Source organism: Ciona robusta, chromosome 11 (assembly GCF_009617815.1).
Source record: "Ciona robusta chromosome 11, ASM961781v2".
In the NCBI taxonomy this organism is placed as follows: Eukaryota; Metazoa; Chordata; class Ascidiacea; order Phlebobranchia; family Cionidae; genus Ciona; species Ciona robusta.
In genome coordinates this window covers 1,620,782-1,638,319 of record NC_143245.1, presented here as the reverse complement: position 1 = coordinate 1,638,319, position 17,538 = coordinate 1,620,782, and the positions used below count along the sequence as shown (strand labels likewise).

Here is a 17,538-nt window from a genome sequence, read left to right as displayed (position 1 = left end):
ACTTGATTGTAGTTTTACGTTCTTTCTAGCGATCAGGAATTCTACTTTTAGTTTTAATCATGCCCACTATAGTGATGAAGATGTGGGAGGTTGATTCATACACCTCACACATACTGTCCATCGACAACTATTTTAATTAGACTTTACAAAAAAACTTTCACTTAATTTTCAGGTTACTTTATTGTGAAACCACCACCATAGATGTATATCATGCATTTCATAACAATTTCATCGATAAATACAAGGCACAAATTATGCGAAAGTAAAAGATTTTGTTAATCAAGCAAAAATATTAATAAAAGATTGCTGTGGTAACTTTTAATATTATTTATCTAATCATAAATAGTTAAAAATACTTTTACAAAGTTAACCAAATAAAACAGCTTAAATTAATGACCCTCTGTATTAGGGATGGGCCGAATCGAATCCGAATCCGAATATTCGGCGTTGTTCGACGCATTTTTAGGTATTCGATCGAATCCGAATATGCGTGGTCGAATCCGAATACTTTCTATTGCCCACGAAATGCCACACACACTACTGAATTCGCCAAAACAGTAATTTCGTGATCGTCTGAATATAAAAAATCTTGATTTTACAACCAACAATTACGCGGGTTTCACATTAGAGTTTATAACGTAACTCAGTTCACACAAATTTCGTTCGAATTTACTCTAGGAAATTAACGAATCGCAGCGCCTACGAACTACTGAGTGGCCTATGTTTCCGCGTATGATTTGGTAATTAAAAGCGAAAAATCGTAAAACTGTTTTTATTTTAATATTGCAAAATCTTCTGTAACAGTTATAAATAAATGTTGTTTAAATTTTGTTAACTTGAATTAACCAGTAGCAGTAGTTAATTTTACATCTCGTAACAGTGCAATTCACGAAACTCGTAGTTTTGTGCGGTCTCTTTGATCGTGAACCACGTGTTCGTTTGATCGGAAACCACGTGTTTTGTGGAATTTTTATTAACGCGCCTTCAGACTAAAACCGAAAGTGTTCGCGTGCGCCTTTTCTCCTTATGACGTCATTAGCTTTCGGACCCCGCCTATTCTTTATGGCGCACTCTCAGAAGCTTAGCTTTATACAATGTCCGATTCCAGATATTTAAAAATTAACGAAACCATTACAATTTATAAATTTTACAATCCTGGCTACAGGTAAAATACGATAAAACGAAATATGAATTAAATTCTACCGTATTCATAACGAAAAATCTACTCATCAATACAACGTTTTACCTTTGTACTTATGGATCCTATAATGGTGTAGAAATCGAGTAAAACTTTGATTGCATGTGGCCAATAGCCGGTGCGCCGCTTTTTATATGCACTCGGCCGGCGTTGATTGACAGGTTTTTAATTAATTTCTCGGCTCGCAGATAACGCTACGATAGAACGATACCAATAGAAACGACGCTGGATATGCACCGGTTATACAATTTCATTTGTTTCACCACAGTAAATTAGTTGAATGACGTCATCGAATATTCGGATTCGATCGAATATTAGACCCTAGATATTCGGATTCGCCGAATCCGAATAGTTTGGATCTTAGCCCATCCCTACTCTGTATATATATCCCTCAATCCCCATCTAACTATCTCTCCGGCGACACAATCGATGAAGCTCCTCTGCCATCCCGCAGAAACTAAAGTTACATCAAACTTGCCACTTGGTGGCGTAGAAGTGCACACACTGGAGCAAAGATTGTCGGATTTGAATTGTTTTCGAAATAACGCAACAATCTCGGATTTCCGACATAAGATTACTAAAGCGAGTTGGATTTTCAGCTTCTAATGCCGGTGCACACCGAAAGAACTGTTTGTGATGAAATAATCATTATTATGAAACCATAAGCTCACAATAATTAGGAAGGACTAATATGGTTTATTCTTTTTGAACTTTTCCGAAATAAAATATGTTAGTTTTCTTCCAACGTTTACGTTCGGCAATACCAATTCAACAAACCCTGATGAAATCTTGCCAAATGGCAGTCGAACTGTTGTAATAAACTAAACTTTTTTAATTCACAAAGAGCTAACAATGACTACTTTACACCATGCGTCGTAGCAGAAGTTACAAAATAATATGGCTAAAATTTAATACTTTACTCAGCCAATCAACGTCGAATAAATTTAAACCGACCAATAAGAACTCACCAAATCCCTGAAACAATCAACCTGTTGCGATGTCGATTTCTCCCCAGTAAGTACCTGAGGTGTCAGTTATTTAGTTTAGTGAAATAAATATTTAATGATTGATTTTAATGACCCATGTAATTTATTATAGGAATTATTTAATCAAAAGATTTTAAAACATAAAATTAGTCAATTACTAAATATCCCAAAGTATATACCTGAAGCAAAGTAGAGAAGACAGGATCAACCAGAACCGTCATCCTCTCTTTACCTTTAGTTCGAACAATAACAAAAAGTTCGACGAGAAATGTTGCAAATCCAAACCACCTGGTGTCTCCACGGAGCGAGGTTAAAAATAACCGATCCCTGTTTTTATGATGACCCTAAATGTTGTGTATATGTTAGTTATTATATTTCTATAGAACAAAACTCGTTAATATTCTTCTAAAAACTTACAGTATCCATTATGACATCAGAAGCTGTAACTTGTGGTTAACAATTGTTATTGTTATGTCACAATAATTCAAGCATGAATTAACACTGTCACAATTGACACACTTATGAGGTAATAAACAGCTGCTGTGATGTCATAGTCATAAATAGAACAAAGCAGATAGACAGCAAAGCATTACTGACCACTGTTAAACTTTTAACTATTACAATAATATATTTACAATTATCGTTCTAATTACATAAATAAAGTTAATGAACCAAGTTATCATAAAATGACAATGTCATATCAGTGCTTCCCAACAGTTTTTAAAGAATTCGGTCAAAACTGCTAATATATTTTGTTAGTTTCTTGAAAAAAAACATCTTCCTAAAATTATATTTTAAACCAAAGTACCTGCATAACGCTTAACACCACACTTCGAAACTTGGTCCCATGTACCATTAGATGAGACATCCGAGAGCATAGAATCGCTGCGTTTTTACCAAACTTTGGATTTTTTAAAGCTTTGTTACAAAGTATATCTGAAAAACATGAAACAAAATTTGAAATATTTTTCCAATTCTGATAAATAAACAAGATCCAAGAAATCATTTAATTTTTTATCAATTATATATCCTTTATGTTTTAGCTTCTTTATGACATCATAATAAACAATATAAGCAACAATCACCGGCAACTTCTCTCATTTTCGATTCAGTCGTGGCAAAACTTTGTGTCATTTGTATGAATCGAAGCAAGTCATCCTCAGAATCACTGATGCGTAACTTCTCGATCTCTTTGCTAGCCGTGTTGTCATGTGACTGGAATATATTATTTCTATGACTCTCAATTTTATATTTCTCTCGAAACTCAGTAACACATTCTCTGTGGTAAATGACATGAATTATTAGCGTTTGAAACAAGAAAAAGTGATTACTCAAGAAAGTTTATCTAATTAATTAACTTATAGACATGTGCGTATCAGAGAATGGAGATGGGGTTCTGGTTGGTTAATTTTGTTGTTTTGGGACAAAAGCATTTGTTTAATAACAAGAACCAAATTAGCAATATTTCACTAAGATAGAAATAACATTTACTTTTGAGCCTTCAATCCAGGATTGAACTTTAAACTTGCTCTGTGCTGCCACCACCTGTCTCGTATTTTGTTCCACCTGCTGTACATATTCATTATTATGATGTCATAGTTACAATTACAAGGTACTTACTTTATTATTTTGAGATTTTTTATCATTTCTTCCACCACGTTGTGTTTGGTTGGTTCTGTCTTGTTGCTGTAACGTAGACATTAAATAAAATACCTGTAACCCCCATGATAATTCAAGGAATAATGTCACCATTGTCACCTAATTATAACTGCTTACATTTAAATCAGGCTAAGCACATATTTTCTGTAGCTAGAGATATGTTCATAGTCTGCTAAAGTTTAATTTAAAGAGTTTCAAAAGCATAATAGCATTTTAAAAGAACAATACGAGTCGTCTGAATCCTTTAAATGAGCTTCACAACTCCCTACATATGTTTACATTGGCTTGAATAAAAAAGTGAAACACCTTAAAGGGATATAGAAAATATTTTAATTTCATAGATAAATAAGAAGATCAAACAAACCGATTCAGGTCCTTGTTCGATCCTCTCTTCATGAGGTGGCTTCACATTATGAACAACCTGTTATTAATGTGGATACTAATTAAAAGATTATGAAGATTAATGACAATAAATATCATCTTTATCATTGCTGGGAAAACTCGGCAAAGAATTTACAGATTTACTTGAGATATTAAACATTATTGCATAAGCCTAAGTTATTGCTGTGGACCAACAGTTTGCCCGTGGACCATGTGGTCTTTTTTTCTTATCTATAATTACTGCATAGCAATGTTATTAAATTCATACAATTCTTGTATTTGGAAGAAAACAAGTTTTCATATCGAAACCCTTGTAGTGAAACAATAATACAAACATTGCAACCCATATCAAAATCGTTTGTAATAAAAAATGGGCTATAACAAAGTTTATTGTGAAATTGACCAGAAACATATGAGAGTACCTTATCAGGGGAATCCCCACTCTTCCTTCTCCAATCTTTATCTTCATCAGCCGCGCTCGATCTGCGACGATTCTGTGGCTGTTGTTACAAGGTGGGGGTTGTAGGCAAGATGACAAAAAAACAATATAGAAACAGAAGTAAAATGCTCTTTAGCCCTTTAGAATACTAATATATATTAAAGTAGTCTGGGTGTTGGGGTGATCTGGCCTAAATTCCAGCTCCTCCGAAGAGGATCCACATAGAATAGAACCTTTAGAAAAACTAGTCTAAAAAAGGGATGTAAATTGGTACAAATCCAAAGTTACTTTTTAGGATGACATGCACAGCAAAATCAATGCATTGTTTAATTAGTAAAGTAGTAAAGTGAAAACTATGTTAAATATAAATGACTACAGTGGCACCAAGTAATGTTTTTCATATTAAAAAGAATAGAAACAAAGGTAAATCTGATGGGGTAATAATACAGCAACATTTGAACACTCATGACATGGTCCCAGGAAAATAAAGGGAGGCATTATGACATCACAAAGTCATGCACACTGCATACAAATCAAACCAAGTTAAACCTGAGAATAAATGACATGACGACCAGGTAACTTCAATGGAAAGATGGGATGAGAAGTGAAAGTAGTAAAAGGATATTAGTATATTAAAACTATAACCCGAATAAATAAAAATTAAACAGAAAAATCTGAAAGGAGACAGAGGGAAGTAAACAACTAGAAAGAAAACGTTTCAAAAAAGGTTTCATAGTTTTTCTAACCTGTAGGAAACAGGTAGAAAACATACAACTTAAAATGATTAATATAATCTTAGTCTTACCTTGTTATTTATGTGAACTTGAATATTCTGTGTTTTCCATCCCTCGTCGTATTCGCTCTCAAACACTTCGTTACTTGGTGCCCTCCGGTGGTTGCGCTGTTGCCTACGATTGAAATTAACACCTTGTGTTTGTGCAGGAGGGCCCAGGGGTTTAAGGGGTGACTTCTCCATGGATGTGTCGTTCGATTCACTTCCCGTTGATGAACGAAGCTTAGAGTTTGGATATTTATCGCTTAATCTTCGAACCAAACCACTTTTTGTCTCAGATTTCTTGCTTTCTGCCATGTTTTCTATTTGTTCATTATTCTGCTTATTTTGTGTTGTTTGTTTCCCAGTTTTCACAAGGTCACTTGAATGTGGTTCATTTACTGCAGGTTGCATATTTCCCAACCCATTTCCTCTGTTTACATTATACACACCATTATTATCACTTGGTTGTCTCATTTGAAACTCAGTAGGTTGCTGCCTTGGTGGATTTTGCCCGCTTCTTTCAAATGTCATACTGTGTAATATTTCCTCTTGATCCTGAAAGTTCTGTGCGTAGTATAGTTGGGGTTCTTGCTGCATCCTTGGCTCCATATGGTGGGTGGGTTGGGGTAGAGGGGGAGGGGGTCGTGAAGTGTCCACCCATGCAGGTAACCCTTGTTTTGGCCGATTGATATTATTCTGACGGATCAAATCACTGACTATGGCTTGGATTTCATTTGGATCTTGTTGTTGATTCATAAAATGCTGGTCCTGGTAGAACTGTGGTTCATAACCATACTGTGGTGGTTGCATCTGGTTCATATCAGATGCTTGGGGTCGGTAGTTTTGATACTGTTGATAGCTTTGTTGGCTGTAACCCGATGTTGGAGGCGCCATGTTTTGCCATTGTGGTTGTAACTCAGCGTAGGGGTCAGGTTGGGGTGAAGGGTAACCCCCTCTTTCCTGTACAATAGCAGAGTTTTTTTAAAATTCATCGAGCATCGTTAAATTAACTTAATGTCGAATCTGACAATAAAAATTGTATATGTTGTTGCTGCCAGGTGTATGTATTGGAAGTGTAAAAGAGATCTTCTGGGCTAGCAATTCTGTTCTTTAGGATCACGAAACAAATGCCAGCAGATCTCATTCGCACTTATTATAACGACTGGTTGTGCAACTTACACAAATGTTTTATTTGTTTATATTATAATTATCATAATCAACACAAACTAAATCCTAACCTGAACTGAAGGTCTGTGACTCGTCCAATCATTTTGCGGGAATCGAACTTGGCTGCCAGATGATTGGTTAGACCAAGGCACACCCCTAAAAATTAACCAATGAGGTCGAAACACACAATGTTGATTATAACATCATCATACCCAGACTTTTTCCCCCACACTTCGGCCCCTGTACTTTGTGATGTCACAATATCTCCAAGTTGGTTATTGCTGTAAGAACCTATGGGACCTGGGTTACAAACAACAGCATTAATATAATACATATATCAATATTGTAGACGAAAAATATTCACTAATGGAACACATGCATTAAACTTGTTCAAACCAACGAAAAAGTGTCGCAGCAGTAAAGAGACATGCCAATACAACCCTTTACAAGTCACATGTATACAAAAGAAAGATTATATTTTCAACTTACTTTCATCATATGAATGTGTGCGCGACCAGTTACCATGGGAACCAGAGTTAGAAGACCCAGTTCTCTGAAAAATTTAATTTAAACAAAACGTTACACTTTAATACTTGTTGTACAAATTTATTATCAGGAGTTAAAGCTATTCTACGTTTTGAATGAATCATAACATCAAAAATGCATATGGTTATGGTCTCTTTCTCCTAAACCATACAATCCTTTTTCAGAGCAGGGAGCATTTATCACTTTTACATAGTGTGCAGTAACTGCAGTTTTAGATTAAAATGAAATGTAAAACCGACTCAAATTTAGGCTGCAAAATACGAAGTATGTGATAACACAAACACCTACCTTTATGTCTGGACCAACGTAACTATCAATGAAACTTTCTAAATCACAAATCTCCGACGAAAACATTTCGTTTGGACCCATACTGCTACCTTGAACATGAGACATGGCGTTCATATTGAAGGAACTATTTCAAACCATGCAAGAACCGTGTATCGTTACCTTTTTCTCCTTCTCTATAGTGACCCTCTCATTGCTTTTTTCTTCAAAACATATTCTCTCGTTTACGAAGGTCAGATTTCGATGTTTATTGCAAAATACAAATATATAATAGTAGGGTGGGAGAAAATGGGACACCTTTTGATGCTATTTTACCTCAGTTGGTAGTAAACAAATTATATTCAAAGAATTAAAAGTGATAAAATGATTAAAGTGGTAATATTAGGGTGTGATAGGACATTCTCATTCTCATTCTCGAACATTTTGTTGTAAACACAGAATATTTACTATATCATATAACCGTACCTATGTGACTCAAAGGAGCGCTGGTAAAAACGTTCAGAAAATATGTGATTTAGGTGATAACAGTATCCCATCTTACCCCACACTACAGTATATTAGTTCTTGCAGATTAAACAGGTATTATACATAAATCTATTCTAGGCAATTTTTAACTTTCTCTGTTTTTAATTTTCATGATTAGTTAAACAACCCAATCATTTTTCTATACAATGATCGCGGTATTTAAAACAATTTTCGCCCACGGCGGTGGTTTGATTTAAACAAGTACCATACCTTAAACGCCAGGAAATCTACAACTTATTTCTTCTGCACGACTTTTACCGGCGCAACAAAAAACTACAGTAGCAACCAACGAGAATAACATACAAGTAGTGGCAAAGATGACGGAGAACTTATCTTATGTATCAGAAGTACCAGCACAACAGGTCAGTTTTGTACAAATAATTTAGCAGGTTCGAAGTAATTGACTGAATAGTTGATTTTGAATTTTTTCATTGGTTTGAGACAGTCGGGTGAATGTAACTTGCATGGCTGGGGAACAACAATCATTATAATGGGAGTCTTGTTTTATACAACTAATACACTACTGATTAAAGATAACTGGCAATTGCCATTGAGTGCCTTGCCGAAGACACATACGCACAGTGAAGGGCAGCATTGAGCCTCGAACCCGCATAGCTGCATGGGCTTGGAGACGCACCAACCACTTTGTCACAGTGCCAATCTTTTGGATTCAAACCCATTTTTATTATGTTAATAAAATGAATTAAAGTTTGAGGTTGACCTTGGAAATTAAACCAATATTGTGCTTCAGGTTGGAAGCAGCGCGACTGAGGAAAATGAAATGAAAGAAATCGGTTAGTACCTAGAAAAAATGTCAGTAAATAACTTCAATACAAAAAGATTGTAAAGTTACATTACGTTTATTATTTATACCGAATAAATTAAAATTTGCAGTTGAACTGCAGTCACCGAAGCGTAAAGATAATAAAGGAGTGACTGTGACGTGGAAAAACGTCAGAGCGACGGTAAAAGAAAGAAAAAATATTTGTGGAAAAATTATTCAAAAAGAAGCAAATATTTTAAATGGCGGTAACTATTTAGAACGCTTACCTGTGTTTTTTACCTCAACCACATAAAATAAAAATGATGTAGCCTACCTATAATATTACTCACTGTTTACGCTTTAACAACAATTTTTATTCAGTTTCTGGCCATGCTAAGACCGGTTCTTTACTCGCGGTCATCGGCTCAAGCGGATCTGGTAAGACAACCCTTCTCAATACTTTGACGTGTCGGAGAATCAAGTCGCTAGATGTCACAGGAGAGGTAGGGCTACTTAACCTAATAATGTATCCGGTAGTTGGTATTTGTTTGAGTGATTCCCCAACTTAGTGGTTAACGCTACGGTTGTCTTAGGTTCTTGTAAATGGTGCTTCTATGGGAGCGGATATCTCCAGCATATCCGCATACGTTGAACAAGATGATTTGTTTATGGGGGAGCTGACGGTGAAGGAACATCTCATGTTTACCGTACGTATGTTGCCATGTAGTGTACAATATGATCGCAACTACTATGAACAACACCATAATTTATACATATATTGTAGGGTGGGGTAAGATAGGACACCTTTCATTCTATTTTCTCGTCTAATTTGACAGTTAACAAAGAATATTCAAACAATTATATAACCGCATCTTTACGACTCCTATAGATAGCTGTTTATCATTTAAAACACGATCAGGATATTTGAATAGTATGAGCTAAAGACTTGCTATCTTGTCCCACAGAACTATATCCATTTTTTGATAACTCCTACAATAGTATAAGGTCTATGAAACATAACACCCATGTTAAGTTACATTCAGAACAAACCTTTACCTAATTGTGAAGTAAATTTAGTAACTTGGGGTGGTGGGCGAAGTCTGACATTTTGCTAGATTTTTAAACAAGGATCTTAACCAAATAGAAAATAGAACGTAAAAAGCGGTCATATATTCGAAAATAAAACGTCTTTACGTCGCGATTTCAATAATCAACACCACAGGCACAATTACGAGTGGATCCTTCAATAACAAAAATCGAAAAACGAAAGAGGGTTGATGACGTCATAGAAGAGATGCGACTACAAAGATGCCAGGACACAAGAATCTGTGCACTAGGTAGCGACCAAGCGCTGTCAGGAGGGGAACTAAAAAGACTGAGCGTTGCGTCGGAGGTAGATACGTCATAATTAATTGTTATAAAATAGCAAAATAACAATATAATGTCTTACCAGAGAAACTGCAAAACGTGGATAAATATTAAAGGGCCTAAACACACCCCACGTCACTTTTATTTTTTATGGTAAATTCATAAAGCGACCGTTTTATTGATTCCAAAAATACTTTGCTGATTAAAATTGGTCCAGTATAGGCGGAGATATTCGTCCTCAAACAGTGATCTCTAGCGCTATCTTTTTTTTACTACGAGCTCCGTGATTGTGACGTAGGAACGTACTAGTTAGTGACTGATTCATTCGTAAAAGCGGAACCTGCCTTTTTTTTGTTCCTTTTTTGCGCTTTTTTTGTTCTCTCGTTTTTCGCTGAAAACACTGCCTCTCGTCTTTCTGAATGAGAGCGGCCACGCTTCAACAATTTTGTGACGTGATTGTCACGTGGGTAGTACACTTCTCAATTTTTTTCGCCACGCAACTTTCAAATCATTTTTTTGAATTTCACGGTGTTTGAGCTGGAATATCTTTGGTTATACAGAACCGATTAAAACAAGTAAGGTGTCGTTGGAATTAGAAAAACACACTCTATTGATTAAAGCGAAGTACATTTGGGGTGTGTTTAGGCCCTTTAATGCAGAGAGCGTTTCAATGAAGATGTGATATATTTGCAACTTGGCCTAAATCCCAAGGCGTATTATAGCGCTGCACAGCCTATTATAAAAACACGAACGCGCAGGACATTTATAAAGTAAATTGTTCTATCGCAAGCGTATATATTTCGAAATTAACTAAAGTGCTGATTCTACAAATAATTGTTACCGCTTCTTTTGCCAAAAAAATTGTTAATGAAAACCCGAAAACGAAACTAAAACGAGATTATAATTTGGTTTGTTGAATATTTTTGTTTAGTTCCTTGCCAAACCAGCTATTATGTTTTTGGACGAACCAACTTCTGGGTTGGATTCATATCTTGCTACTGTTGTGGTCGGTTGCATGAAAGAAGTTGCCAAGAAAGGTTGGTGGAAATACCAACTGTTGATATTATAACGGAAATATTGCAGGGTTGGGGAAGATGGGACACAATTGTTACATAACATACAAATATCGTTCTGATCATGTCTTAAACAATTAACAACGGTATATGGGAATCGTGAGGATACGGTTTTATAATTCCTTGAACATTCTTTGTTTATTATTAACTGGGAAGAAAAAATAGAATAAAAAGGAAACCCCCTACCTTACTATATACACACGTTGACGTATTATTGACTTCAATGTTTACACTCATGTGCCGGGATTCTCTTTTGTGCGTGGTTGGTTCCTTATTTTGCAGGTACCCCTAGCTAACCTGGACTGTATAGGTTATAGATTTGACGAATTATACGGCACGTATACAAGTCTAACTTGTGCGAGTTACATTTGGAACATATATATCAATGATTGATTTGACTCGTCACTCACAGATCCAGCACAGTATTAATGCCCATGGTAAAATACAGTCATGACTTTAGCATTGACAACCCAGTAAGAAATGAATTGGTGATTTAAAACGCGCAGCCCCATTTTAAACGCACATAACCCCCGCTTAAACCTGAATTCTAGGTTGCACCGTTATCTGTACAATACATCAACCAAGCTCTGAAGTTTTTGAAATCTTCGACGACCTGATGATTCTAGCTATGGGTCGAGTGGTTTACCATGGAGAGGTTGCGGGTGCAATGCAACATTATGCGCGGTAACTACTTTATCGACATATACGCGTGGCGTGACAACAGTGTTTAGAACGCCTGGTTGCCTCCGACCTATTGGTGATGGGTTCAAGGCATCTCGCTGCTACCTGTGGGCGTTTGAGTCTTTGGGCAAAACACTCAACTGTATAATTGTTTCAACCCACAAGTAACTCCTTTAGCTGTAATGAACTGTCTAAATTGCCTTACATACAAAAAAACACCTAGAAAGTTACGTACATGGTAATTTGTAAACTGGCACGAGGTGTATGAAACAGAACACCCTTGTTATAACTACTGGCACTGCCTCGTACCAGCACGTGAGAATAAACCAAGTTCCATTCATACAGTTGCTTAAACGTAAATATATAAAAAGCTGTTGTTTTGAATGCATGAATGTAAATTATTGCCCCTTGCGTCGACGGGCAATAGCATATAGTCGATAAAACACGAGTGTTCTGTTTCATTCATCTCGTGTCCCGCTTACAAGGTATCACTTAGTGGGTGATACCGTTTTTGGTTGTTTGTCTTCGCGAGTATTTTTGTATTCCCAAAAATACAAATATATATAATTAAAGCAAATGTTGTTTTACATCACAGAAACGGTAGTGTATGTCCCGCTAACTACAACCCAGCGGATTTTTACATCAAAGAAGTTTCCATTGTTGCTGGCGAGGAAAACAAAGCAAGGTAAATGTCCTATGTTTCTGAATAGTTTAATATATAGTAGGGTGGGGGAAGATGGGACACCTTTTCAATCTATTTTCTTTTCCAATTTGGTAGTAAAGAAATATTTAACGATTTTTTATAAAACTTTATCCTCACGGCTCCTATAGACCGTTATTAATTGTTTAGAACACGATCAGGATATTTAGTTATTATGTGTCAAAGGTGTACCATCTTCTCCCACCCTACTATAACTATTCTTGTTCCTAATTATAACTTTTTCATTATTCAATTGACAGGGAAACTATTGATAAATTGGCGAAACGTTTTGAAACTTTAGATGAAAAAGATACATCGAATTCAAGTACCAGCAAGAAATGCGACGACATTAGTAAGGTGAAAACTTTTGCGTGAACGTTTTAACTTAGATAGTTTTAAAACCACCATCGATTGTGGTTAACTGTAATATGGAATTGGATGTTGTTGAATTTTATCCTATATACGTGGGTGAGATCATATAGCGTGATATGACAGACTTGGGATAAAGGTAAGAGTTGGCCCATTACCCGACACCCATATACTGCTTATACAAACCATTAGTGAATACTTAGTTGACAGCACCGTTAACAGTATACGTATATCGAGTATCGAACCCGTTATCTTTTGGTTACAATATAAACGCCTATAATTTGTAATTTTTATCAGAAACAAGCACGAACCAGTACCACCAAATCACGCTACAGGGTCAACTTTTTACGGCAGCTTTTACCCTGTTTGTTTCGAGCTATTAAACTAACTTTTAGAAACAATGTTATTCGCGCAAGATTCTTTGGAAACTGTGTAAGTTGAATACCATTTAAATCCAAAAGTATGTCTAATGTCTGTCTATTTTAAAATAACACAACATATATAGTAGGGTGGAGAAAATGGGACACTTTTCAGTTCTATTTTTGTCGCATTTGGTAAGTAAACAAAGAATATTCAATGAACGACTCTCATAGATCTTTGTTAATTGATAAAAGAACGATCCGAATATTTCGATATAATCTATAACTTTGTCCCATCTTACCCAACAGTAATAAACCATATTAGCTTAGTGTGTATAACCATTTTTTTAGTTCACAGGCCTCGTCATAGGTTTGGTGTTTCTCCGCACGTTTAATACGCCATACTCAAGTAAAGAGGTCCGAGACATCTATGGCTTATTTTTTATTCTAATATTTTCAGCTACAGTTAATGGAACAATCACAACTGTGCAGGTGAAAAACACACAGTATTTTGTTACTTCTGCTACCAAACACTGTAAATAAATATGAATAACCTTTGGGCAGTTTGCATCTACTGGTAGAGTAGGGTGGGGGGAGAAGATGGGACACCTTTTTATTATATTTTCTGATTTCATTTGGTTGTATACAAAGAACATTTAAAGAATTATAAAACCGCATTTTCACGACTCCCATAGCAGACCGTTATTAATTGTTTAAGACACGATCAAGATGTTTAAATAATATGTGCTAAAGGTGTCTTATCTTATCCCACAGTACGATATAAAATACGTAGTGTATTTCCAACATTTTCCTGCCTTATCAAATACCTGACGCGGGGGACATGTGTGGTATGGTGTGTAAGAGCCTCTGTATACTGTTCTGTATCACGTAAAATGGTTTTAAGCTTTTATGTTACAGTAAGTTATGTCTGAAAGGGAATGTTTTACGAGTCTGCCAATCTAGAAGCGTAACAGTTACGTCACGATTTTTTACATTTAGTGACCCAACTGGTGGCACAGCCAGAAAAAATAAGGGGGGAGTTTAATCAACAAATTTCAAAAGTTTTTTTTTTTAATTTCTTTTTGTTATTTAAATTTTTTTTTGTTGGTTTATAAGGAAAGGGTCGCGACCCCTAAACCCCCTCTGGCTGCGCTACTGAACCTAATCATTTGTTTCACAGGCCTTCCCGCTACAGATCGAAGTTTCAGTAAGAGAACATCGAAATGCTTTATATTCTGTTGCTGTGTTTTTTCTCTCGAAGAATATAGCGGAGTTGATGTCGTTTACTTTAATCCTTATAGTCAAGTCCATGCGAAATGGCGTGGGTTCAAAAATGGGGCGTGCGAAATGGCGTGGGTTCAAAGCTCGACGCTGCTAGTGTGTTTTTAGCAATAAGACACAACCCTAATTTATCCAGCCAATAAGTGTACGTATAAATTGCTAGACATACATATATACATTTAAAAAAAAACTAAAAAAAAACAGGAGAATAATTACTCGTGGCTTATATTGGAACTCGAGAAGCCGGAAATACGACAGGATAAATAAGTTACATTCAACCATTTATTCATTCATAGTGGTTCCTAAAGTCGCAAATTGCCCTACTACGCAATCCAAACCCATAAATTTACGAAAAGCTATATCATCGTTCTTTACAATAAACCTAACAATATAGACAAATTTAAATCAGCACAGTGAACCTTTCCAGGATTATACCCCGGTGTCGGCCATTTCTTCCTGTACGTGCTCATAGTGGTAATATTGGTGAATACGTGTGTTTCAATTGGATATTTCATCGCATGCCTTGCGAAAAATCAACATACAGCTCTAACTTTTGTGCCGCCTGTCGTGTTGCCGATAATGATACTATCAGGGGTATTTATAAACGAGAGGTAATTCTAAATAAGTGTTTTCAACCTATCATGTCTCGGGTTCGCATAGTTTCACCAAATATATAGCTCTCATGTACACCCTACATAGGATTGATTTCACCATGTTTAAGCCTGTATTCCTTTTTTTCTAATTAGCAGTAATCGGCCTTAAGGTGGCTGTACACAGTATCCGGAATTCGACCGTTTTGTCTGTTTTGTCCGGATTTCGCTGCCCCATGCGGAATTGGACACGGTTTTGCATACGGCTTGGCATGCCGGATACTGTGTTTAAAAGGGGCATAGCGGCAAAAAACAAGGGCATAATGAGTACCGGCCAGTTCGTGCCTCTGCCCCAAAAGGCAACTATACTACAATTATAAAAAATTGCAGTTAGGTTCATTTAACATTTTTGAAGCACTTTCCGACCTATGTAATATATAGACCTATGTATAAATTGTATGAGTGTTGGAATATTGCGTCAAACCGGACATAAATCCTATGGTTTCCAAACAAGGACCTCACACTATAGATAGATTTTATTAAACTCTTATTACTACGTCATAAATATCATGGCGTCATCATAAATATCATGATGTCATCGCAGAAACGTCCGCGTCTATCTACAATGGATCAAATATTTATCTTGGTTCGACTATTCTAGTAAGTTGCTAATGGTCAACCAGTGGAGGTCGGTAGAGAGCTTTGGTAAGTGACGTCATTACTGTGGGGTAAGATGGGTATATAGTTATAGCACATAATATCCCATATTTCTTAATTGCATAATTTAGAGTTGAGAAAACACGGTTACCGTATATATGATTCCGTAAATATTATTTTTTTTCTACCAAATGAAACAATAAATAGAATGAAACATGTCCCATCCTACCCCAATCTACTATATAATACGTTACATCCGCGGTTCCCAAAGTGGGCGCCGCGGCGCACTAGTGCGCCGACGCAACTCGTCAAGTGCGCCGTGAAAATTTGCAGAAACATTTCCAATTTAGCATGGTCGAGATAATTGATTTGTATTAATATTTTATTGCAATATAAATTGTTGTTTTATATAAAAATCCAACGTGTTTGTTCAATAATAAAATTTAAAAAGTTTGTTTTCGCATTTCTATCTGTACAGTAGATTTGTATATTACGTAACAATGCCAATTATTTCTTTCGGTTTGCAATAATCATGTCCAGACTGTGGTACAACACTTTTCATATGCTTAAGTTTCATATGCTTAAACGAGCCTAATCTTAAAATACACGATAAAACTGTAAAAATGCGTTTTTATTTCTAAGACCTTTGGCTAAGTGCGCCGCAAACATTTTGAATAGCTCAAGTGGCGCCGGGTGAAAAAAAAGTTTGGGAACCACTGCGTTACATAATATTTTTGTTTATCGCGCGTCTTACCGAAGAAATTCAATCAAATTATTATTTGTCATTCTAGAATGTGACGTCATACAGAACAATGGTACAGTGTTAGTGACATCACAAACAAATAGAACCTTGGACTGCTTGTTCCGGAACGGAAATGACGTTCTGGAATATTACGACATTGACCAGGTATGACGTAATAATTACAAGTGCGTAAAGTTAGAAATAACATTTCATGTTTAGGAAAGGTTTGGGGAATATTTTGGCTGCATGGTGGCGGTGTTGATCGGGTTCCGGTTACTAGCGTTCGCGCTACTTTTCAGAAGATTTCGAGATTAGTGATGTCAGGAGATTTCGAGAACAGTGACGCCATAATACTGATCATCAACTAACATGTTTCATGTTATGTGTTTACGAAGTAACAGACAATAAACGACCGAGATTAAGCAGAAATGCTTGTAATCATTTTGTTACCCTCGCGTATCCGAAAACCGACAGTCGGTATAACATGGGTGTTCTGTTTCAAACACTCCGCGAGCCAGCTTACGAGTTACCATGTATGTTACTTTGTGGGAGATTTTTATGTGTCGCTGATAATTCGGACAACCCATTAGTGACCACTGGGTAGGCGCATCTGTTCTGCCCAGTGACACATACGCCCAAAATGGTAGCAGCGAAGAGCCTTGAACCCATTACCTATGGGTTAGAGGCAGGCGCGCTAACCACTTTGCCACGACGCCGGAATCATAAGGCGTAAACTTATTGTTACGTCACAATGGATAACAATCATCAGCGCTCACGTGGTTTCCGCGAATAAACAATTATTATTGCTCGAACAACATTTCGTATTTGTTGACCGAAAACGCTATTACATATTCTAAAAAATATACCAAAGTCAAACTTTACCACAGTATACTGTTTTATTGATAAAACTCAAAATCCAAAACAAATCAGAAAACTTTTGTTTTCGTAACAAAACACCAAACTGTATGACAAAGATGTAACGACAAAAGTCCCC

At 36.3% G+C, this 17,538-nt stretch overlaps 2 protein-coding genes across 6 annotated transcripts; one reads left to right on the top strand and one right to left on the bottom strand.

Annotated features, from left to right (window-relative positions):
- Positions 1-161: 161 nt before the first annotated feature.
- On the bottom strand, positions 162-8,065 carry LOC149727685 (uncharacterized). Of its 5 annotated transcripts, none has more exons than XR_016386040.1 (16): positions 7,440-7,599; positions 7,095-7,158; positions 6,818-6,905; positions 6,677-6,761; positions 5,469-6,398; positions 5,213-5,242; positions 4,647-4,724; positions 4,208-4,264; positions 3,805-3,870; positions 3,676-3,753; positions 3,270-3,399; positions 2,993-3,120; positions 2,364-2,528; positions 2,167-2,220; positions 1,581-1,825; positions 162-406 (listed from the first exon to the last, which is right to left on the bottom strand). XR_016386040.1 is itself a non-coding variant. In XM_089888597.1 (16 exons), exons 2-16 carry the CDS (start codon positions 7,518-7,520, stop codon positions 1,667-1,669), a joined length of 2,193 nt encoding a protein of 730 aa, XP_089744723.1. In that variant the 5' UTR covers positions 7,521-7,528; positions 7,599-8,065; the 3' UTR covers positions 416-1,666. The 5 variants fall into 5 exon arrangements, 4 of the variants coding, with proteins under 4 accessions (XP_089744720.1, XP_089744723.1, XP_089744719.1 ...); XM_089888597.1 differs by lacking the exon at positions 162-406 and having other exon boundaries at positions 416-1,825; positions 7,440-7,528; positions 7,599-8,065; XM_089888594.1 differs by lacking the exon at positions 162-406 and having other exon boundaries at positions 415-1,825; positions 3,676-3,750.
- A 69-nt stretch (positions 8,066-8,134) lies between these two features.
- On the top strand, positions 8,135-16,973 carry LOC149727684 (protein white-like). Its single transcript, XM_089888380.1, has 17 exons — positions 8,135-8,323; positions 8,713-8,755; positions 8,856-8,990; positions 9,106-9,227; positions 9,318-9,431; positions 9,947-10,117; positions 11,024-11,129; positions 11,717-11,849; positions 12,442-12,531; positions 12,807-12,903; positions 13,213-13,347; positions 13,626-13,766; positions 14,455-14,651; positions 14,975-15,166; positions 15,750-15,850; positions 16,594-16,709; positions 16,764-16,973. Exons 1-17 carry the CDS (start codon positions 8,279-8,281, stop codon positions 16,857-16,859), a joined length of 2,034 nt encoding a protein of 677 aa, XP_089744506.1. The 5' UTR covers positions 8,135-8,278; the 3' UTR covers positions 16,860-16,973.
- Positions 16,974-17,538: the final 565 nt, after the last annotated feature.